General features: G+C 38.8%; 2 protein-coding genes across 4 annotated transcripts in view; one reads left to right on the forward strand and one right to left on the reverse strand.

The window, feature by feature from the left end:
* Nucleotides 1-17,385, reverse strand: part of RAD51AP1 (RAD51 associated protein 1) — a 30,033-nt gene extending 12,648 nt beyond the window's left edge. For both annotated transcript variants that reach the window (XM_044228134.1, XM_044228133.1), the window contains exons 1-6: nucleotides 17,252-17,385; nucleotides 14,581-14,630; nucleotides 10,524-10,665; nucleotides 7,251-7,360; nucleotides 5,776-5,862; nucleotides 4,869-5,018 (exon numbers count right to left, since the gene is read on the reverse strand). In XM_044228134.1, coding sequence (XP_044084069.1) covers nucleotides 4,869-5,018; nucleotides 5,776-5,862; nucleotides 7,251-7,360; nucleotides 10,524-10,665; nucleotides 14,581-14,630; nucleotides 17,252-17,268 — 556 coding nt within the window. In that variant the 5' untranslated portion in view covers nucleotides 17,269-17,385. The remainder of the gene's footprint in view (nucleotides 1-4,868; nucleotides 5,019-5,775; nucleotides 5,863-7,250; nucleotides 7,361-10,523; nucleotides 10,666-14,580; nucleotides 14,631-17,251) is intronic.
* Nucleotides 17,386-17,705: 320 nt separating this feature from the next.
* Nucleotides 17,706-24,636, forward strand: part of C12H12orf4 (chromosome 12 C12orf4 homolog) — a 41,627-nt gene continuing 34,696 nt past the window's right edge. For both annotated transcript variants that reach the window (XM_044227152.1, XM_044227154.1), the window contains exons 1-3: nucleotides 17,706-17,790; nucleotides 19,390-19,581; nucleotides 21,272-21,417. In XM_044227152.1, coding sequence (XP_044083087.1) covers nucleotides 19,404-19,581; nucleotides 21,272-21,417 — 324 coding nt within the window. In that variant the 5' untranslated portion in view covers nucleotides 17,706-17,790; nucleotides 19,390-19,403. The remainder of the gene's footprint in view (nucleotides 17,791-19,389; nucleotides 19,582-21,271; nucleotides 21,418-24,636) is intronic.

The following is a 24,636-nucleotide window of genomic DNA, read 5'->3' on the forward strand; positions in this document are numbered from 1 at the left end:
GTTCTCTGAACCTCCTGAATTTTGATGCTTGTTCCCTTTGCCATATTGGGGAAATTCTCCCCAATAATTCTCTCCAGTATACCTTGTGCTCCCCTCTCTCTTTCTTCTTCTTCTGGAATCCCATTTATTCTAATGTTGTTTCGTCTTATGGTGTCACTTATCTCTCGAATTTTCCCTTCGTGGTCCAGTAGCTATTTGTCCCTCTTTTGCTCAGCTTCTTTATTCTCTGTCATTTGGTCTTCTATATCGCTAATTCTTTCTTCTGCCTCATTTATCCTAGCAGTGAGAGCCTCCATTTTTTATTGAACCTCATTAATAGCTTTTTTTATTTCAACTTGGTTAGATTTTAGTTCTTTTATTTCTCCAGAAAGGGCTTTTATATCTCTGGAGAGGGTTTCTCTAATATCTTCCATGCCTTTTTCGAGCCCGGCTAGAATCTTGAGAATTGTCATTCTGAACTCTAGATCTGACATATTACCAATGTCTGTATTGATTAGGTCCCTAGCCTTCGGTACTGCCTCTTGTTCTTTTTTTTTGTGGTGAATTTTTCTGCCTTGTCATTTTGTCCAGATAAGAGTATATGAAGGAGCAAGTAAAATACTAAAAGGGTGGCAACAACCCCAGGAAAATATGCCTTAACCAAATCAGAAGAGATCCCAAATCATGAGGGGAGAGAAAGGGGATAAAAAGACGTTCAAAAAGAAAGAAAGAAAAAGAATTTAAAAAAAAGAAAAGAAAAAAAAAAGAAAAGAATTTAAAAAACGAATAAAGAAAAGTATAAAAAAGAAAAAATATATATATTAGATAAACTAGTTAAAAATGTTAAAAAAGAAAAGGGTAAAAGTTAAAAAAATTTTAGCAGAAGAAGAGAAAAAAATGAAAAAGAAAAAAAATTAAATTAACTGCAAGACTAAAAAATCACAGGGAGAAAGCCATGAGTTCCATGCTTTGCTTTCTTCTCCTCTGGAATTCTGCTACTCTCCTTGGTATTGAAACTGCACTCCTTGGTAGGTGAACTTGGTCTTGCCTGGATTTCTTGTTGATCTTCTGGGGGAGGGCCTGTTGTAGTGATTCTCAAGTGTCTTTGCCCCAGGCGGAATTGCACCGCCCCAAGGGCCGGGCTGAATAATCTGCTTGGGTTTGCTTTCAGGAGCTTTTGTTCCCTGAGCGCTTTCCGTAGAGTTCCGGAGGACGGGAATACAAATGGCGGCCTCCTGGTCTCCCGCCCGGAGGAGCCAAGAGCCCGGGGCCCCACTCCTCAGTGCTCCCTCAGAGAACAGTGCCCAGTAACTCCCGTCTGCCTGACCTCTGGCCGAGCTCCGAGCTCACCAAGCCTGCAACCGGTTCAAGGTAACCCCGAGCTGTGAGCTTACTGTCGGCTGTCTCTGTAGCCGGCTTCCCCGTTCCAATACTCGCAAGCTCTGCGACATTCAGACACCCCCGATCCTTCTGTGACCCTGCGGGACCTGAGGCCACGCTGACCCCGCGTGGGCTTCACCCCAGTTTAGCCTCTGGAGCGATGTCCCTCAGCGGAACAGACTTTTAAAAGTCCTGATTTTGTGCTCCGTTGCTCTGCCGCTTGCCGGGAGCCGGCCCCTCCCCCCGGGGTCTATCTTCCTGTCGCTTTGGATTCACCTCTCCGCCAGTCCTACCTTTCAGAAAGTGGTTGTTTTTCTGTTTCTAGAATTGCTGTTCTTCTCTTCGATCTGCCGATTTATTTGTAGGTGTTTGCAGTCTTTAGATAAGCTCTCTAGCTGATCTCCTGCTAGCTGAAGTACTCTCAGCTTGCTACTTCTCCGCCATCTTGACTCCTCCGTCTATTAATCACTTTTAAAAAAAGCAGTATCCCTTCCCTTTTCACCCCAATGCCTCTGAGTTGTTGAAGTAACCAGGTCAGATGTCCTACAGAACTTCCAACATTCTGGATTTGTCTGTTTTCTTCCTCATGGTATCACTTAGCTTACTCTGTGAGTAGGAATTTTCTTAAGGCTCAATTAGAATGAGGCTCACCTTATTTTTTTCCTAAGTGATCACTTCATGAGTGATGCTCTGTACTCCATATTGTATCAGTTCACAAAGCACATAACATCTGTCCTACTCTTAGTTGGCTCAGCTGCCCAAACTCTCATTGTGAAGGTCCTCATCAGCCCTCCATTGATGGTCTTTGCCTAAATTAACATCTTTATGATCTTCAAATTGCGATTTCCTTATTCTGTCTTTACACACAAATAAAAACTTAAAAACAGGTATGAGAGTAATCAACCCACGTATTCTCATAATGATTACTGGGTTACATAGAAGTAGCTGTATAATGCCAGCAGACCACATGGAGGCTGCTAGAAATAGCACTTTGTAAAATCAAATAATTATCTGGAGTTTCCGAAAGGATCTAGGTGTGGAGGGCAAGTAGTGGAGTTTCTCCAAAATTTCAAAATACAGACTCTAGGAGGACAAAACTTCCTATATATCCAACAGTATTGTTAGTGCATGTATTCTTTTCTTGGCTTGAGAGAATAAATGGTAGGAGCTGGCTAAACTCCATCAAACTTTTCTAAAGATGGGGTCCAACTGATCATCATCAGGCAACAAAGAAAGTAGTTTAAATAATTTTGGTGGTGGGAAGACAGAGCTCCCAGAATCCCAAGTCATTAACATACCATACTGGCAAATCTGGCAGGCCCAAACAGTGGGGTTGTGGATTCTGTGAATCTTCAGATGTCCTTAAGAGAAGTCTTACGTTCTCTCCAAATTTCATTTTTCTTTCTCTACTGAAGGTCACAATGATCCTTCTCTTCTCATCTAATCCGCTGATGAATATTTGGGTTGCTTCCATCTCTTAGCTATCATGAAGAATGTTGCTATAAATATGGGTGTGCAGAAGTCCGAGACCCTGCTTTCAATTCTTTTGGGATACATACCCAGAAGTGGGATTGCTAGATCATATGATAACTTATATTTTTAATTTCTTGAGGAACTGCCATCCTGTTTTTCACAGCGAAAATCCCACTACCCGTGCACGAGGGTTCTGATTTCTCCACATCTTCACCAACACTTGTTATTTTCTGGTTTTTGACATTCTAATGGGTGTGAGATGACAGCTCACTGTGATTTTGATTTGTATTTCCCTAATACAATACAATGCCCAATATTGGGCATCTTTTCATATGCTTTTTGGTTATTTGTGTATTATCTTTAGAGATTTTAACTACTTTTAAAGGCATACAAGCAACTATAAAGTCACTATCCAAATTACAATTTCAATAAAAACTTATTTTTATAAAAGGATTTGAGAGATTATCTGAAATTCAAATGCAAATAACAAAATATTTCTCTTTTTGAATCTCTATCATGCCTGAAACATAATCCATATAAACCTGGCCAAAAAGCAAGTGATTTCATTTCCACAGAAAAAGCAAACATTTGAACCATTAGTAAATAATTCAATAATATGAATCACTATTAAAGACAAATTCATTTCACTGGCATGCTAAGTAGACTTGCAACTCATAACTTTAAACCTGTTTATGGATTGCTCTGACAAGCGTGCATCAGATAATGACAACGACATTCTAGAAGTGCTACGATTATCACCCTGAAAAAGCACTAAAACTGACAGGGGTTATTTTTTATCATTTGGGGCTTTTTCGTATTCAGTAACCTTAAGTTGGGAAGCTTTCAGCCCATGCTCTCCTATACTGTTTCTCCAGGGTGTTTTTTTCACCGGCTCCTGCTTTCGGATGTTCTACTTATGTCTGTTTCTCCAACTAGGACCCCGAGACCACCTGCTTTGGTATGACCCGGGTCATGTAAAATGGCTCTACACTACCTTCCTCTTCTTCACGGCTCTTCTATGATGACACTGGATACATTCTACATTTCATTATTGTCTGTGTTCCCTTGCTTGAATTTAAACTCCTTAAGGGAGCTCTGGTTTTTGTTGTTGTTGTTCACTGCTATATTCCTAGTTTCCAGAATATCATGCACAGAACAGATACTCAAAGATTTCAGAATGCAGATGAACAAAATCATTTGTCAAGAGCATGTTAAAATCTGTCAAACTATATCACCTGATTTGGAAAAACTTTATGGATTTATTCATTTTAATGAATAATGAATAATGAATAATGAATAATGATGTCCTGTCATGGTTACTATGCTTCTCATCTGCCCTAATTTCTTTTTTTTTTTTTTTAAAGATTTTATTTATTTATTTGACAGAGAGAAATCACAAGTAGATGGAGAGGCAGGCAGAGAGAGAGAGAAGCAGGCTCCCAGCTGAGCAGAGAGCCCAATGCGGGACTCGATCCCAGGACCCTGAGATCATGACCTGAGCCAAAGGCAGTGGCTTAACCCACTGAGCCACCGAGGCGCCCCTGCCCTAATTTCTGAATGAGTCTGAAACCTGTCACAATAAAATACAGGTTTCATCTCACTTCAACCCCAAAATGTCATGAATTTCCACTACCTACAGAAAAAAGTCTACATGTCTCAGAGTGGGCCTGAGACCCTCCATGATCCTGTGCCCACCTGCCCCTTTTAGCCTCTTCTATAACAGTCTCTCCCGCAGGCTCACTGACCTCTTATATGTGTGCTTATCTATGCCACTGTTTATGCCTTTCTGTCAGTCGGGAATGCTATTTTGCCCTGGTATTTTGCCTAAATGCTACTCATTTTTCAAGGCACAACTAAAAGGTCACCTCCACATAAAGCTTTCTCCCCAAATGGCAGAGCTGAATTTGACTGTCCTGCTTGTTTCTCAAGTTTGCACATATCAAACATTTAGCACAGTGCCTTGCATACATTAATGGTCTCTAAGAACTTTTGACTGAATTTCCATAGGCTTAATTTTGAGGTAGGCTGTAACTCACCAGTTGCAGAGTCTGGTTCAGAGTCATTAGCACTGTCACCATCACTGCCTTCCAGAAGAATCTTCCTCTGTTGTACCACAGCTTTTGATGCTGCTTTTCTTTTCCCTTGAGCACCATGCAAATCATCTTCCTCAGTAATCTTATCCAAATCTTCAGGAGAGGTGTAAAAACCAACGGGAAACTTTTTGTCACAGATAATATTGAAAGAACTGCAGGACAGACTTCTATCACATCTATTGTTTTTACGTGCCCTGCTCCGTCCCTCCGCTGCTTCTGAGAGATCACAGAGTCTGACCTGGGTCAATCCCAGTACATCGGTCTCCTGATGAAAGAGTCCAGTTTAAGGATACATGCAAGACTCAACTGAGGAGGCTTTTCCCCAAGAAATGGTAAAAACTGGAGCCCCTTTTTTTCCATGGTCAACAGTTATTGGCTAGAATCCGGGGGTCGTCATGGCCCTCCCCCAGGAAAGAAAAGGCAAATGGGTCTGTAGTAAGAGGGAAGAAAACTACTAAAACACAAAGCAACGAAGGAGAAGAGGAGACGAGAACCTTGACAAATTTAAAGATCTTGGTTCTACATGAGAGACTATGGACTCTGAAAAACAATCTGAGAGGTTTGAAGTGGTGGGGGGGTGGGAGGTTGGGGTACCAGGTGGTGGGTATTATAGAGGGCACGGCTTGCATGGAGCACTGGGTGTGGTGAAAAAATAATGAATACTGTTTTTCTGAAAATAAATAAATTGGAAAAAAAAAAGGGGGGGGGCCCAGGTTTGGGACAGCTTACCAAATTCAAAAAAAAAAAAAAAAAAGATCTTGGTTCTAGCTACAGTGGTGGTGTTTAAATAAAAGCCAGAAAAATAGCAATGTTGATAGAAAAAGTAAATATTATTAATATCAAAACTTACCTAAATAATCACTGGCCACACTGCAATTGGAGATATGGGGAGACTTAGTCATTGTTCTGATTCCGCTGCTGCCACATTTTTCAGTGCCTAAAGACAATGAAGAAGGGAAAAAAGATACAGATGCACCTTAACCAGCCAAGAAGCAGAAAGAGGAAAATTGGTGCTCTGATGTAAAAGTCCCAGATACAGAGAAATGATCCAAACTCAGAACACAGTGATTTACCTTGGAAAGGTTAGCATATGGTTAGGAGTTTGGGCTCTGAAAGGAAGACTTAGACTTCTGTTTAAATTCAGGCTCTATCACTTACATTGGCTGTATAACCACAGGAAAGTTGCTTATCCTCTCTAAGACTTAATGTCGTCATCTATAGCATGGAGATTAAAAAAAACAGTGTGTGGAATAATTGGATTTATTGTGGGTGATTAAACACTGATCACATGTAGGAATTTTTTACTGTAGTGCCTAGCACATAGGAAACAGTCAATAAATATTAGCCATCATTTCCGCATAGGCAGATACATGCTCTTATTAACGGAGCCTCTTCAATCAATGTAATAGCCTTAAAATGATCTAAAGTATTTCAAGAGGACTTTCAGTCATGAAAATGGGTACTATTAAATCCCATTGCTCTAAAGTACATTCATCTATGAGAAGTGGTACTTCCAAGGAAATCCTGCCATGTATTCTACCCTCTCTTACAGAAGAGAGATGAATTTCATTTTCTCAATTTTTGGATATAAGATAATTCTCTTTTTACATTTCTTCAATTTCCTGATTACTAAATGGCTCCCTAATCAACAGATTCTCAATAACTTCCAAATTGGAGGCAATATTGATTTAAACATCTATACCCCTAAATAAGCTAATGAACTAAAAATATCCTCCAGCATAAGTTAAGCCAAACAACTTCATCCAAAAAGCATTTTAACAGTTTGACTCTCTTTTCCAGGAATAATGATTTCTGCCTCTCCAGAATATCAATATTGCCATCTGCTGCACAGTTGCCAGAAAAATAGAAGGAGAAAAACCCAAAGAGATCCACAAGTCACACATCTTTTATGTCCACTGAGCTTGCTAACCAAACTAGTATCTTTAACCGTTGTAAAAAATAAAAATTACCACCATCAGGTCATGTTTAACTGATCTGAATTTTGAGAGAAAACAGGCAGATTGTTAGGACTGTATACACCAATTCATTTGATCAAGAGGTTAAACGTCCACTGTAAACAAAAATGTAACTTGAACACCCAAGCTCATAGTCCATGACCGCAAGCTGACAGTGAGTGTTAAGCAAAGATGTGTGTGTGCACAGAGATTTACACATCAGAATAAATAGCTGGATCTAACTGGGCCCTCTACAAATTGCTCCATTTGTTGTCCCAGGCATTAACATTTTATTCTTTCCTCTGTGAAATGAGAAATGATGACAGAAACATTAAAGTTATAAAGATAAATATATGGAAAATGAAGTTACTTTTATCTTGAGCCTCTTCTACATCAGTGGTGACTGTTGGAAGTTCCTTCACTGATAAAGCTAGTGCGACTTCTAAGTCTCGCTGGTAGAGCTTGTCATCTAAAGCCATCCTAAAGTGGACACACAAATAAAAATGAGTTTTTAAAAACATCAATCTCAACCAAATAGCAAAATCTGCAATATTCCTGAATTACTATGTAAGAGCTGCCAATCTCACAAAAATGTTTTTAAACAGTAATTATAATCATAAATGACAACACTGCTAATATGTAGTAATGTCATTTTACATCTAGCACAAAAGACTGGAAAAAGAGGAGCAGCAAGCGCCCTTGTAAGTACTGCTTCCTTTCTGCATAATGTCAGTCCTAACTACCCACTCAAGCACCTGTTCAACCTAGAATAAAGACTTGGCTCAAAAGTCCACTTAGAAATCTTCCTTGACCTCACTCACACCTCCTTTAGACAAGTATTATAGCTCTTATATTAAACATTTTTTAAAAAAGATTTTATTTATTTATTTGATAGAGAGATCACAAGTAGACAGAGAGGCAGGCAGAGAAAGAGGGGGAAGCAGGCTCCCCACTGAGCAGAGAGCCCAATGTGGGCTCAGTCCCAGGACCCCGAGATCATGATCTGAGCCAAAGGCAGAGGCTTAACCCATTGAGCCACCCAGGCGTCCCTTAAACTGGTTTTTTTTTTTTTTTTTTTTAAAGATTTTATTTATTTGACAGAGAGAGAGAGCTCACAAGTAGGCAGAGAGGCAGGCAGAGAGAGAGGAGGAAGCAGGCTCCCCGCTGAGCAGAGAGCCCGATGCGGGGCTCGATCCCAGGACCCTGGGATCATGACCTGAGCCGAAGGCAGAGGTTTTAACCCACTGAGCCACCCAGGCGCCCCCTTAAACTGGTTTTTAACATCTGTTCCTCCCAATCTCAGTTTTAACAACTATGTCACCAAGTACTTACTATGTCTGAGGCAGGCACTAGATAGAATACTAAAAGTACCCTCAAGGAGTCTGAAATTAATGAGGAGGGTAGGGAAATAAGACATACAATATTTATCCTATATATGCAGATTATTATATCTCCTATTCAAGGTGGTTCAATGTGCTATGGTATGTAAGAAAACTCAAAAATTCAAAAAAAAAAAAAGTTACATAAAAAATGAAATACTGAGGGGTGCCTGGGTGGCTCAGTGGGTTAAAGCCTCCGCCTTTAGCTCGGGTCATGATTTCAGGGTCCTGGGATCGAGCCCTGCATCGGGCTCTCTGCTCAGCAGGGAGCCTGCTTCTCTTTCTCTGCCTGCCTCTCTGCCTACTTGTGATCTCTGTCTGTCAAATAAATAAATAAAATCTTAAAAAAAAAAAAAGATGAAATATTGAGATGTACCTTGAGAGATTTATTTTTTTTAAAAAACAAGTTTTATTGATATATAATTCACATAGTATAAAACTCACCCTTTTAAAGTGTACAATTCTGCAGTTTTTAGTACAGAGTTGAGAAACCATCACTGCTATCTAATTGCAGAGCATTTTCATCACCCCCAAAAGAAACCCTACATCCATTAGCGGTCACTCCCTGCTTAGCCCTCCCCAGCACCTGGCAACCACTAATCTACCTTCTCTTTCTATGGACTCACCTATTCTAGACATTTCTTATCAGTGGAATCATACATGTGACTTTTCATGGCTGGCTTCTTTTGCTCAGCATGTTTTCAAGGTTCATCCATGTTGTAGCATATATCAGGACTTACTTTTATTGCTGAATGATATTCCATTGTATGCAGAGACCATATTTTATTTATCCATTCACCAGCTGGTAGACATTTGGATTGCTTCCATTTTTTGGCTGTTATGACTAATGCCATGAACCTTCTTCATGTCCAAGTTTTTGTGTGGGTATGTATATGTTTTCATTCCTACTGAGTATATACTTTGGCCGGGTTATAAAATAACTCTGTATTTAACATTTGAAGGAACTGCTATCTCTGCTTTCCAATGTGGCTGCACAATTTTACATTCCCAGCAACAATGTGTGAGAGTTCCAATTTCTCCACGCCCTCTTTAACAGTGGTTTCCCTCTGTGTTTTTGATTATGGCCATCCCAATGGGTGCGAAGTACTGTCTCACCACAGCTTTGATTTGCTCTTCCCCAATGGCTAAGAAAGTCAGGCATCTTTTATGTGCTTATTAGCCATTTGTAGAACTTCTTTGGAAAAATGTCTACTCAAATCCTTTGCCCATTTTGTAAACTGGGTTATTAGTCTTTTTACTGTTGAGTTGTAAGAGTTCTATATATATTCTGAATACAAATCCCCCATCAGTTATATGACTGGAAAATATTCTCGTCCATTTGTAGGTTATTTTTTTCACTGTATTTAAAATGTAGTACAAGAGGACGCCTGGGTGGCTCAGTTGGTTAAGCAGCTGCCTTAGGCTCAGGTCATGATCCCAGGATCCTGGGATCGAGTCCCACATCAGGCTCCTTGCTCAGCGGGGAGCCTGCTTCTCTCTCTGTCTCTGCCTGTCTGTGCACGCTCTTTCTCTCTCTCTCTGACAAATAAATAAATAAAATCTTAAAAAAAAAAATGTAGTACAAGCAGCTCAAAAACAAAAATAAATTTTAAAAAAGAAAGAAGAAAAAGAACGTGGAGTAAATTTCTCTTTGTTAATCAACTTTTCTCACACTTGCAGCAGTGAACCATATCGTGCCTTACCTTCCATTTGTTAATACTCCCCTTCAGCCCATCTCTTCTCCATTCTACAGGTTTGGGGCCTCTCGGTACTTGCTTCCATCATTCTCTTTTCTCTTTTGGTACTAACTAATGGAAATCCAGAATTCATCTACAAACTATAGGAACTTCTCAGCGCTGGACAACTCTCAACAATATAAAGAGAAAATATCCTCTATCTACAGAAAAATACATTGTTTAATTTTTATAAAATTATCCTTACAAATGTAATTTTTAATGAAGTAGCTTTATAAGACTAAAGGACTTTAGAGACAGGTACAGAGTCCTACCAAAGTAAGCTATAACTCCTAAACATTGTAATTATGATTGACTTAATACTTAAATGAGCATTTCCTTACATGTTTGTGAATTTCTAAGGCAGAAAGTCAGAAGGGGATGAATGTTACATCCCTGTTCTCCTACACCCACTAAATAAAATAATACCTAGGACTCTGCTCAAGTAATAATTTAAACCAAGAGTTTGAATCTGTCTCTCTTTTAAATGAACACATCTAATGTATATTTACTCTATATCTTACCTCTCACCTTTTTTTAGGTGTTTTCTCTTGTAGTGGGATATCTTCTTTCTGGAGATTCTTCAGCTTAGGTTTCCTTGTTTCTAGTTTCAACTCCTTTGGTGTTGTTCTGGGTTTCTTATTTAAAGGTGCAGTTGCAGAAACAAAGTCATCTATTTATGTGTGAATCAAAAATAAATGTCTATGAAATTGCTTTTCATAAGTAAAAATAAAAACATTTTCTGAGCAGTTTAAATTCATTACAGTGTGCACTCCAGTTTTAAACATTAAGAAACTTGTTTAACTGCCACAACGTAAAAAGTATTGTTGGCATATTATTTACCTTTATTATCACTCATGCTTTTCAACTTTGCTTTAGTGGCATTTATTTTCAAATTACCAGTCTAGCAAAAACTGATAAAGTTTCAGTGACACTCAACATAAAATTGTTGCTATAGCTTTTACACTCATGCGTGACACACGTGTGCATAGCCTCTGACACATGTAGTCTTAATTGCAGCATTAGTATTAATATATGTTGTCTCTTTCAAGCTTCCCTGAGTAGGAATATGATAACTTGTGGCTTGCCCCCCACCTCCACTATGTCTAGAACACAACTGGCAATTTATAAAAATCTACTGACCTATTGGTTACAGTAATAAAAAGCTACAAGTTAGAGTCTCTACTATTTTCTTCCAAGTCTTAGACACACTTATAGTCGAGCCCAAAGCAAAAAAACAGGTTCCTTCAAATCTAGGATTACTAGAACATTTGACTCAAAGAAAGCTCTGGTGGTCTGAATAATACAAAACCTACTTCGAAGTATAATGTAATCTAACTGAACATTTCTCACACTTTCTGACCAAAATTCTTTTAATAGCAGAGACAAAAAAAAAAAAAAATGTCAAAATCACATATAGAGTATAGCTTACTCCTAACCTTTCTTCCAGGTCTTTTTTTTTTCTTCCAAGTTTTTATTTACCCTATTAGTTAACATACAGTGTAATATTAATTTTTTTTAAAAGATTTTATTTATGGGACGCCTGGGTGGCTCAGTTGGTTAAGCAGCTGCCTTCGGCTCAGATCATGATCCCAGCGTCCTAGGATCAAGTCCCACATCGGGCTCCTTGCTCAGCAGGAAGACTGCTTCTCCCTCTGCTCACTCTCTCTGACCAAAAAAAAAAAAAAAAAAAAAAAGTTTTAAAGATTTTATTTATTTGACAGACAGAGATCACAAGTAGGCAGAGAGAGAGGCGGAAGCAGGCTCCCTGCTGAGCAGAGAGCCCAATGCGGGGCTCGATCTCAGGACTCTGGGATCATGACCTGAGCCAAAGGCAGAGGCTTTAACCCACTGAGCCACCCAGGCGCCCCCAGTGTAATATTAATTTATTAGAATTTAGCGATTCAACACTTATAACCAACACCCAGCACTCATCACAAGAGGTGCCCTCCTTAATCCCCATCACCTATTTCCCCCATCCTCCACCCACCCCTACTCTGGTAACCATCAGTTTGTTCTCTATAATTAATAGTGTATTTCCTGGTTTGACTCTCTTCCACACTGCCCCCTGACATTTTCATCTGTTTTTGTTTCTTAAATTCCACATATGAGTGAGATCATACAGTATTTGTCTTTCTCTCACTTATTTAACTTAACTCTATCCATGTCATTGCATATTAGTAAGATTTCATTCTTCTTTATGGCTGAAAAATATATGACCCAGCAATTGCATTAGTAGGTATTTACCCAAAGGCTACAAAAAAAATACTAACAAAGAGACACATGCAGCCTGATGCTTATAGCAGCATATTTTTTGAAATTTAATTTTAATTTTCAGTGTTCCATAATCCATTGTTTATGCACCACACCCAGTGCTCCATGCAATAAGTGCCCTTCTTAATACCCACCACCGGGCTCACCCAATCCCCCACCTCCTTCCCTCCAAAACCCTCAGTTTGTTTCTCAGAGTCCACAGTCTCTCATGGTTTGTCTCCCCCTCCAATTTCCCCCAACTCACTTCTCCTCTCCATCTCCCAATATCCTCCCATATTATTCCTTATGATCCTCAAGTAAGTGAAACCATATGATAATTGAATCTCTTTGCTTGACTTATTTACTCAGCATAATCTCTTCCAGTCCTATCCATGCAAAAGCTGGGTATTCATCCTTTCTGATGGAGGCTTAATACTCCATAGTATACATGAACCACATCTTCTTTATCCATTTGTCCGTTGAAGAGCATCTTGATTCTTTCCACAGTTTGATGACTGTGGCCATTGCTGCTATGAACACGGGGGTACAGATGGCCCTTCTTTTCACTACATCTGTACCTTTGGGGTAAATACTGCTATGAACATTGGGGTACAGATGGCCCTTCTTTTCACCACATCGATACCTTTGGGATAAATACCTAGTAGTGCAATTCCAGGGTCATAGGGAAGCTCTATTTTTAATTTCTTAAGGAGTCTCCACACTGTTTTCCAAAGTGGCTGCACCAACTTGCATTCCCACCAACAGTGTAAGAGGGTTCCCCTTTCTCCACATCCTCTCCAACACTTGTTTACTGTCTTGTTAGTTTTGGCCATTCTGTGTAAGATATCTCAATGTGGTTTTGATTTGAATCTCCCTGATGGCTAGTGATGATGAACATGTTTTCATGTGTCTGTTAGCCATTTATATGTCTTCTTTGGAGAAGTGTCTGTTCATGTCTTCTGCCCACTTTTTGACATGATTATCTGTTTTGTGTGTGTTGAATTTGAGGAGTTCTTTATAGATCTTGGATATCAGCCCTTTGCAGTGTCATTTGCGAATATCTTCTCCCATTCTATAGGTTGCCTCTTTGTTTTGTTGATTGTTTCCTTTGCTGTGCTGAAGTTTTTAATCTTAAAGTCCCAAAAGTTCATTTCCACTTTTGTTTCCTTTGCCTTTGGAGACAAGAAAGAAGTTGCTGTGGCTGATGTCGAAGAGGTTACTGCCTATGTTCTCCTCTAGGATTTTGGTGAGATTCCTGCCTCATATTGAGGTCTTTTATCCATTTCAAGTTTATCTTTGTGTGTGGTTGTAAAAGAATGGTCGAGTTTCATTCTTCTATACATAGCTGTCCAATTTTCCCAGCCCCATTTATTGAAGAGACTGTCTTTTTTCCACTGGATATTTTTTCCTGCTTTGTCAAAGATTATTTGACCATAGAATTGCAGGTCCATATCTGGGCTCTCTACTCTGTTCCACCGGTCTATGTGCCTGTTTTTGTGCCAGTACCATGCTGTCTTGGTAATCACAGCTTTGTAGTAAAGCTTGAAATCAGGCAACATGATGTCCCCAGTTCTGTTTTTCTTTTTCAACATTTCCTTAGCAATTCAGGGTCTCTTCTGGTTCCATACAAATTTTAGGATTGTTTTTCCAGGTCTTTGAAAAATGCTGGTAGAATTTTGATCAGGATGGCATTGAAAGTATAGATTGCTCTAGGCAGTATGGACATTTTCACAATGTTTATTCTTCTGATCCATGAGCATGGAATGCTCTTCCATCTTTTTGTGTCTTTTTCAATTTCTTTCATGAGTGTTTTGTAGTTCCTCGAGTACAGATCCTTTACCTCTTTGGTTAGGTTTATTCCCAGGTATCTTATGGTTCTTGGTAGCAGCATTATTTACAATAGCCATATTATGGAAAGAGCCTGAATGTCCACTGACTGATGAATAGATAAAGAATATGTCGTATATAAGATTTTATTTATTGTACCATTAACGGGGATTTCACATTATATTCTGTAACACATTTGTGTTTTAATAGACAATGTGTTTCTTCTTAGGGAAAGGGACAAGAGGAGACAAACCCCGCTATGAGAAACTTGAACCTAGAAGAGCTTAGATTTAAAAGGCATCTCACCTGGCCCTGTTCATTTATCACTTACCTACATAATTCTTGTCAGTGTAATTATCAGCATAATCATCCCAAATGCTTAGAACATCATTTTTACAGCCCTAACTCATATACGCCCGGACAATATGTTCAATGTTAGAGTTCTATGTTATATAAATTCTGAGAAAATTTCCAAATTTTTAAAGCAAAAATATGAACCTCCACTTACCATCGCTGTCAGAATTCTCAAACTGTGAGTAATTGATTGGTTTCTTATGCCTATGACCAAGAGAGAAATTTAATTACACATATGCCAATTTCCCACCTCCAATCCTTAAGACCACTGAGTAAAGGAAAATGTGTTTTGACTCTCTTAAGAATACTTAAACTTGAAACACGAGTTGGATTTTACAGTTGGAACTTAGCATTAGCTGAAATAATTACAACTATACTTGATATATCTGATAAGGAAAATATGTATTCAGATAACCATCAAAGTGAAAACAATCAATATCATTAACACAATTTACATATTGTTTAATTGCTGTGGGGCACTTAGAAGTTCCTGTTACATGTATGCTTTAGTTTTATCTGTGCATTCTGTCTCCTTATTAGATTATAAACTTGACACTGAAAGCTATTGTCTCTCTTTTTTAAATCTCCCCACAATACTAAATAATGTTCCTTATGCACTGGACACTGAAACAATGGTGAGTGACTTGTACCTGCCACCTGAAACAAATCTTTCTACTACTTTAGAGAGCCATTAGAAGAAAGAGATATTCAAAGTGGAAAAAAATGAACTCACTTTCTTCCCCCTTCCCCTAGGCACTAAATAAAACAGCATTGTGGTTTTCTTGTCTATCTTCTGCCAAATACAAGTGTGAATAACCTAGTAGGCCAGTTCTTTCAAACAAAATGGTGTTCTATGAAAAAAGAGGTCAGTTCAGCTCCCAACTCAGTCTCACAAGTGCTTTCCCTGAAGACAACCACTATAGAAGTGGTTTATGTTGTGCATATGTAACTGTGACACTCTCCTACTCTTTGAAGTTAAAGAATTTGAAAGCTGAATAAAATACAAAAACCCCTTTAGTAACTCTGAAGACTGAATAATAGTAAAATATAATAAAACCTTTTAATAAAAGAAGGACACTCAACAGTTGAGCTATAATATGAGAATTCTTACTGTTTCATCAAACACAGTCTTAAGTGAAACTGGCATTTTCTCTCTCTCTCTCTCTTTTTTTTGTACTCTGAATGTGCAGCAGTAATGAATACAAAGATATTTGTGCCACTGTCTTAATTTGTGCTGAGGCTCCAGCAGTTATGCCACCACTGCAGTGCAGGTGACAGAACGATGAATAAAGCAAGCAATGTCTTGGGATTACTATGAAAATAGTTTTGACCTCATGGACCTCCTTACAGGGTTTCAGAGAACACTAGGGGTCTGTAGACAGTACTTTGACAACTGCTATTCCAGACAAGAGGGTTATGTCTTCGCTATTTGGGTGTTTAAATCCATTTCAGACTTCGTGAGCTCAAAAATGGAACTCCTAATCCCCCACACTCAAAGCTGTTCCCTTTCCTAGTCTTCCCTACCTTGATTAGTACAAGGATCATCCATTCAAGTAGCTCAGACCAAAAATACTGTGAAATCATCTTTGATTCTTTTTTCCCCTTACCTCTACATTCACTTCACCAACAAGTTCTGTCAGCAATATCTCCAAAATATATCCCAAATTTATCTGCCCCATTCCATGTCCACTGGTAATACCCTAATCCAAACCACTATCCAAAGATATGATGGTTTTCCTGTCCCCGTTCTGGTCACCCCATCTTCCATTTTTCTCCACCAAGAGCCAGTGAATTTTATAAAGCCAAAACTAGATTTCCTTGTTCTACTTAAAACTCTCCATTGGCTTCCCATTCTACATAGAATAAAATCTAAACTCCTTTCTAGAGCCTACAAGGTCCTACCTACTCTGGCTCCTACCTATTTCTCTGACCTAATCTACAATTCTCTCCACTGCTTGCTAATGCTACAGCTTTAGGGGCCCTTTCTGTCCCTAAATATAGTCAAGTTCAGGGCCTTGGCTCTTGCCCCTGCTAGCTGGACTGTCCCAGATTTTCACGGGCTAGCTCATTCTCATCATTCATATCTCGGATCATGTATTATCTCTGCAGAGAGGTGCATCCTAACTACACTATTTAAAACAAGTTTTTCCTGCTCACTCTCCATCACTTTGCGATATTGATTTGTGGTCCCCTAACCTGACCCCTTGACTGGAATGTAACCTCCCACAATCAGTACAGTATACCCATAAACTCTCTGAATGAGTGCCTGACTCTAGGCCTCCATAGCACTCCACTGTGGTTAAGAAGGGGAATAGTTTCAAACAGTATAATGGAAAGTACAGAGGATCTAGAGCCAGAAGATTTAGGTTTGAGTGTTACCCTGCCACTCACTAGCTGTGACTCAGCTATATTGTCCTTTAAGCCTAGGAGTTTAAATCGATAAAAACGGGGATATCTAAACTGTTATATCAAAGAATTGTAGGGATGAAAAAATGAAAAAACACGCAAGCAGGAGCTAGGTGAAATGTAAAGCGCTGTTCCAACGTTAACATAACCAGGGCTTATTTGAATGGGTGGGTAAAAGAATCCGCAATAGCTGCGAAGGGAGGCAAAGAGAAGGAAAAAGTTAGCATGCTAGGATACTTCTACGGATTGGGAGACTCTCAGTGGACACTGGACAGCTTCCCAGAAACCGTCCATCCCAGCCCACCGTCGCTACCCGCCGTCCTATTTGGCCCTTTCCCCTCAATCATGTGTAGACGAAGTTGCCTACAGCGTCCTCCTGCTTTTTCTCCCCATCGCCGCCGCAGTCACGAACTACTCACCTCACAGGCCGCACCATGGTCCCTTCCTAGGCTGAAAATTCGCAGCTTTCAAGTTCTTGTTGGCAGCAGCGGCGGTTTCAATTCCCGCCCAAAACCAGACACAGGAGCTCTCCGCCCCCTGCCACCAGCCCTCCAATGATTACCAGCCATTCTTGCAGCTGCGCATGCGCTCTGAGAAGAGCTGCATGCTCTCGTCGTTCCCAAGGCATTGCCCTTCCGCATCCGGTCTACCAAAGCCGAGTTTGTGCTTTGTCCTTGCACTTTCGCCACGACAGTGGATTTCCTTAGAAATCAGTAGAAATACAGTAAAAATACACATTCTTACGTGTTTTAAATGATTAAATTGAGGTAGGATGGGAAAATGGGGCACTTAGACCGAGGAATTTTCAGAGTGTTGGGAAAGAGGAAAAGGTCTGGGCGAATCTGCTGAAGCGGATCTGTTGGCTGTAAAAACAAAGGGGTAAGTCAGCTGATGTTCCCTGTGCCCCAGCTCACTGACAGCTCGGAGTGTGCGTTCGGCTCGGGACTTCGGAACTAGGGTAGGTGAGCCCAGGACCAAGAGCGAGGAAGATCTTGGGGACTGCAACCGCCTAACGGAGGGGGTGTTGTCCTCATTCGGCAAGAGCTTCTCGCGCCGGCAACTTGCCGTCCCTTTCCAGCACTCAGAACCTGCTCTCTGTTGGCGGCAGGATCCCATCCCAATTTTGCCCGAAAAGCCTTCCTTGATTTTACCCCTGCTAAAAATAAATAAATAACATAAAATTGGGGAGAGAGAACTAAAGTTTCAGTTTGTTGAAACATAGTAAGTTTATATGTTGAACCGTTTAAAACCGGAGCTCATGGTTTTTGTTGATCGAAAATACTGAATCTAAACAAGATTAGATCTTAACCCACTTATCCCTAACTTTCAGTTCCCTTTTACAGTGTTCCCTTACTGCCTTTGTCTTCATCATGTATACTCAATCAGTATCCTATGATTTTTAAATTACTACGGTATTAGAGAACTTTTATTATTATTACTAGCCTTCATCTGTTGATCATCTTGTTTGTCAGATGCTTCGTATTTATTGCTCAATTAATCGTTATGACAGTCTTACAAATTTAAAGACTCCCCGGTGCCCATCTAAGCTAAGACCTAATGAGTAGTTGTTATCCAAGAAAAAAGGCAGTAAGAGTGCTCTAGGCAAAGAAAAATCATTCCAAAAGGTTGGAAGTGGAAAGAGAGGTTTGGTATTAAAAAGAGCTTCATATGACTGGAAAATGGTTTGTGAATTTGTGTGTTGAGGATGAGGGGTTGCAGGTGCTGGGGGGGGGGAGAAGTGTGGAAATAGAAACGTTGTGTACTGGGTGAAGGCATTTGAATTTTATCCTGAGAGCAATGGAATATGATCAAAAAGTTTTAAGTAGATGAGCAACATGATCAGATAGGCACTTTGGAAAGATTGCTGTAACTTCAGCATGGAGAATACTGTGAAAAGTGATTTGATGGTGAAAAGTGTAGAGATGGAGCCTACTAAGGAGGCTGATAAATAAATCCTTAATTGATATTGATTCTTCCTCTTTGTGGCCAGAATTTCGTCTTTTTGAAAAGTGTCCTATTTACCTTTTGGGATATACTGTACTTTTTCTCACATGGAAATCTTCCTAACACCATCTTTCTTGCATCCTTATCCAATAAGATCTCATACTCACAGCATCCAAGATCTTCAAGATCACTTCTTGGTCCCCGATCTGTTTCTTTGACTTTGTATTCACCAGTTGTTTCATAAACTCTCTATCTGTCCACCTAGTCATCTCTTCCTAAAAATCTTCTCTGCTCTTCTCTCCGTGTTCTCTCTCTATTATTGAGAATCCTGCCTAGGTATGCAAAATACTTTATGGGCATAATGGTTTTTTTTTTCCTAAGTGAAGTTCAAAAGGAACTTTTTTCATTAAAAAAAAAAGAAGCACTTCATTTTCTTCATGAAGATTAAAATGCAGGGATGAAGGTAGGAAAACCAAAAATAATTAGCTTTGAGTCACACAAACAAAATCACTGAGTCGTGGAACATTTTCTTAGAAGTGGTACAACAATAACGAAACATGATTTTTATGGACTTATAATCTGCTGGGTTTTTGTTTGTTTGTTTGTTCTATAGAAATCCTGCCAAAGATGAAGAAAAGCAGAGAAAGATTCTGCAACACAGAGAGGGAATTTGTATATAAATTCAAAGTAGGAAGTCAGTGCTTAGAATTGAGGGTGCCTCTCAAATTTCCTGTTCAAGAGAATGCCAGTCATTTACATGGGCGTCTGATGCTGCTGCACAGTTTACCATGCTTTATAGAAAAAGGTGAGAACTGATTTTGTAAAGGTTTATCTATTTATTTTAGAGAGAGAGACACACAACAAGCATGTGGGGGTTGGGGGAGGAGCAGAGGGAGAGAATCTTCAAGAGGATTCCCCACTGGGTGTGGAGCCCAGCACTGGGCTTCATTTCATGACCATGAGGTCATGACCTGAGCCAAAATCAAGAGTCAGACACTTAACCAACTGAGCTACTGAGGCACCCTGAGGATTGATTTTTTTAATACTTTATTATTTTCTGATAGTCTCTTTCCTTAGACATTTCATATTAGAAAGCTTAAGCCTGAGAAGCTTGAAACAGCAGATGTGTTTAATTGCTTCCTAGAATAAAAAGGTTCCCCAGGCCTTTGTTTTATTGATTTTTTTTCTATAACCCTTGTAGTTATTTACTAGGTAATTTAGTACAAAAATTAAATTATAGGGGCACCAGGGCAACTTGGCCAGTTAAGCATCTGACTCTTGACCCCAGCTCAGGTCTTGATCTCAGGTTGTGAGTTCATTCCCCATATTTAAAAAAAAATTAAAAATAAATGAAAAATTAGCTACGAGGTTTGGGTTAGAATGCTTACTCTCTTAATTTAGTTGGGTGGATTCATTTCAGTTATCACTAATTATGATATTAGAGAATTGCATTGCTAAATGCATTGCCTTTTTAATGAACTGGTCCTCTATTCCTGAGATGTCATGGAAGGGAAGCAATACTAATCTTTGAATAATTATTGCTTACCTAAATTAATTCCATAAGATCATCTGTATTAAATCATTTGTAAAAGGTCTCTGTGTTTTATCTAGCAAATGATAAAAACATTTGAAGCTGAGAATATGTTAGGTCATAGAGTTGTAATGGAATCTAGGAACTTTTAACATGATTTCATTATACAAATAAGGAAACATTGAAAAGTTAAATTCTTTGCCTAACGCAGCGGTTCCCAAAGGTTGTTCCTTGATCAGAAGCTACAGCATCCCTTGGAACCTTGTTATAAATGCACATTCTTGGGCCTCGCCCCATTCTTTCAGGATCAGACACTCTGGGGCTGGCATGTAGCAATCTATTTCAGTAAGCCCTCCAGGGAATTCTGATGCATGCTAAAAACTGAGAACCATGGGTCTAAGGTTACAAACATAGTGACAGAGCCAAAATCAGAACACAAATATCCTGATTTCTATCCCTATGCTCTTTCCATTATATCATCTCTAAGTAGTGTTGCTAAAACTGGAATTATAGATCATCCCAATTAAATCCATTTAATATGCTAATCACCCAATTTCTCTTTCAAATTCAAAGAATGTAACTCTATATATAGGAAGCTTTTTTATTTAAATATGATAACCTTCTGAAAATTTGTAGATTTTTCTTTTTCAGTTTTTCAGTTTCTTTTTCAGATTTTTCTTTTCAAACTGAAAAATCAGACTTAAGAAAGTAATGTTTTAAACCAGTGTCAAGGTTATACATAAGAGTTAAGAGTTTTAACCATTCTCAATGCAATAACCTGTAATAGTAAAGAAAAATAATTGTGAAACTAGTCAAATGATCCCCAAGCTAATTTTATTTTATTTAGACATTCAGTTAAGGATACAAGCTTGATAAAGTTTCACACTGGAAGACCTATCCAGGTAAAATGTTCCCTCTTTATATTGGGATTTTGTGATGTTGGCATTTCTTATCCCTGTTACAGACTTAAAAGAAGCTCTAAGCCAGTTTATAGAAGAAGAATCCCTCAGGGATTATGACAGCGACGCCGAAGCATCCCTGGAAGCTGTGAAATCCGGTGAAGTAGATTTACATCAGCTAGCCAGTTCATGGGCCAAAGCTTATGCTGAGGTAAGAAAATAGATCAGATTGTGAATTTCAGAGATATTCTGGACTTCGATGAAGCTTTTAAATTGCTAAAGTAATAGTGAAAACAGTTGTGGAATCCTTTTTTCTCGACATACTAGACTTTATTCCGTAATATATGATCTGTATTGACGTTCATGTGCTTCTTTCCTATATGAGGGTAAGCACAAAATACTTTATTATGTAATGTCTTTGTAAAAGGGAAGCTACTTTTGTATTTCTAACCAGGACAGGGTTAGCAGATTTAGCAATCAAAAATACAGGGCACTCAAATCCCAAAGAATGAATATTTTTTTTTTACTGTAAGTATACCCCACATATTATATGGAACATAATTAGAGTAAAATTTATTCTTTTCTTATATGAAATTCTAATTTAACCAGGTGACCTGTATAATCTAGAAACCTTAAGCTAGCAGTAGTGGTTCATTTTAAGCTTTTATTTTGTCCTCTCACTTATCCTCACTATTCTTGTTGCCTTTTTTGTTTTTTTAAGAGATAGAGCAAACTGGCGTGAGTGGGGGTCGGGGGCAGAGGGAGAGAGAGAATCTTAAGCAGGCTGCATGCTCCGTGCGCAGCCCGATGTAGGTCTTAATCTTACAACCCTGAGATCATGATCTAAGCCGAAATCAAGAGTCAGTCACTAACCAACTGAGCCACCGGGGTGCTCCCTCACTGTCATTTTTATAGTTACATAATGTCGGCATTTTTCTATTTAAGTAATATATCTTCTTTCATAAAGTCTAAGATGCCATCGATCATAACATACCATTATTTTATTTACTACTGAGAGAGAACACCACCACCAATTAAACAATGATAGAATACCAAGATACCATCAGTACAAGACGCATTCTGATTTCTCAGAAGTGTAATGTGAAAAAATATGGACATATAATGGTGAATGAGATAGACACAAAATGAATTTACATTTGAGTTAGAGAGCCAGAAACTACACAAACAGACAAATTCGATAATTGCAAGCTATAATGAGTGAATTACATCCCACTTTAAGCAACTCGGTCTATGAGAATTTAAAAATCAATTTTATAGACATTGGGGAGGATATGTGCTATGGTGAGTGCTGTGAAGTGTGTAAACCTGGTGATTCACATACCTGTACCCCTGGGGATAAAAATATATTATATGTTTATAAAAAATAAAAAATTTTTAAAAAATCAATTTTATGAGGTCATATTTTGTTGTTCAAAGCAGTTTCCTTCATGCCTATTAAGGTTTCCTAGTATATTTAAAAAAGATGATACTATTTACATGTATTATTTTAAATATTAAGAACACAGGTGCATTAAAAAAGATACACCTGTAATAATTATTATTTAAAACCACATCTTTCTGCTGATGAGAAAGAACATAAGATGTAGTAAAAGAATAATTCTACTCAATTTATTCAAGTAGTATTTTTTTGTATATCTAAAATGGGTTGGGCACACAGTTGAGAATAAGTCTTTGCCTTCAAGGAGCTTATGCTCTGTGGAAGGAAACAAAGAAGTCTGTAGCCAGTAACACTGTGCAGTTAGTGTTGGGATCAGGGTAAATACCTGGGAGCATGTCGAGAAGGTGGGGGAAGAAGAGTGCCTAAGAGTTCCTGAGGAAAGCAATCAACCCCTCTTCTAGGATTGCTATTGGTTTGATACAAAATCTGGAAGCAGAGCCTCTTCCAGCCCTGATTTGGTATAACCAAAGAGACAACTTCCCAAATGTTAGGTCAGTGACTGGTTAGGTCTTTAAGTTGTTATTATTATAAAAATGTAATTACCATATTTACTAATTTATGGTTTCCCTTATTTTTCTGCATATTAGCCATTCTAAAAATAGGAATTTGACTATCTTCCAGATTAATGATCATAACAATAGTAATAATAATAATATTAATATAACAAAATAAAAACACTTTATACTTATTCATTTACTCCCAAGAGTACGGATTTATTGTGAACTAAAATCAACAAGCCTCCATAAAGCAAGTAATCTGTTATTACCCTCTGCAAATTTAGAAGATACATAGCACCCCATATTACATAGAGTTCAGCTTTCTAACAATGCCAGAATACTAGAAGTATAGTTGCTTGTTTGTTTTTAAAGAATTAAGGAAAGAAAGAAGGAAGAATCTAATTCTGAAGTAAAAAATGGAAATCTTGACTGTCAGGAAAAAAACCGAGAGGACCCAAATACTGTTATACCCACTGGATATATTCAGGCTGTGAAAATTATAAAAGCTGAACAGCTAGTACAAGCTCAAGAAATGTAGGAATCAGCAAATAAAAAGAAGGAGTTAAAAAAGGAAAAAGAAATTATGTTGCAAGTCACCAAAAGGTCAGCAGAGATTAGAAGCTGCAGCCTTGCAGAGATCAGAAGAGTCCAAGTATGATGAGCCCCAGAAAGGGGGCTACCGCATGGCTGCAGTGTATGGGTAAACAGTGTTACAGTCACCTGAGAAGGATAATGGGACCATCAGTAAAAAGGTGAAAGAGCATAATGTTTACAGTAGTATTGATGACCTTGGTTTTGAAAGAAGGAGCTCCATTTACTATAAATGGACTTAGCAAACGTTTCAGACGCTAATATATTTAAATCATGAAACTTTTGCCTTCACCACCTTTTAACAAAGATCTTCTAAAAATGTAGTACAGGGGTACCTGGCCGGCTCAGTAGGAGGAGTGTGCAGCTCTTGATCTCAGACTCCTGAGGACCCCGAGCCATTGTTATAAATATAAGTGATGATACCTTTAGGTTATACAGTGAGGGTCAGCTCCAAGGAAGGATGTCTGTCCCATCTCTGCAGAGATGTACTGAATACCCTGCTGTTGTGTAATGGATTTCTGTTCTAGAGGACCACTGCACCCTGACAACAGAGCTGTACTTCAATGGATGTACCTGCCTGGTAGCAGAGGTTCTGATGGCCTACTAAAGTGTGTCTGACTGTGAATCCCTACTGTGTGGAGGAATTCTCTTTTCTTCCATGTTTCCTTTTCTTGCCTACTGCCATAGGTTCTATGTTTTCAGCCTCTAAAAACCTTTTATGGTTTTTTCCTAATCAACTGCTATGTCTTTGCTATTGCACTAATTTTTTTAAATTATGAGAAGTAAGCTTGGCTAGATGAAGAAAGCTAGACAGAGCCAACTATTGGCAAAATCGTGAAGTTGACTTTGTATTTTTGGTGGTGCCCTATGTTCCATTTCAGTG

This window comes from Neovison vison, chromosome 12, assembly GCF_020171115.1.
Source record: "Neovison vison isolate M4711 chromosome 12, ASM_NN_V1, whole genome shotgun sequence".
NCBI lineage: Eukaryota > Metazoa > Chordata > Mammalia > Carnivora > Mustelidae > Neogale > Neogale vison.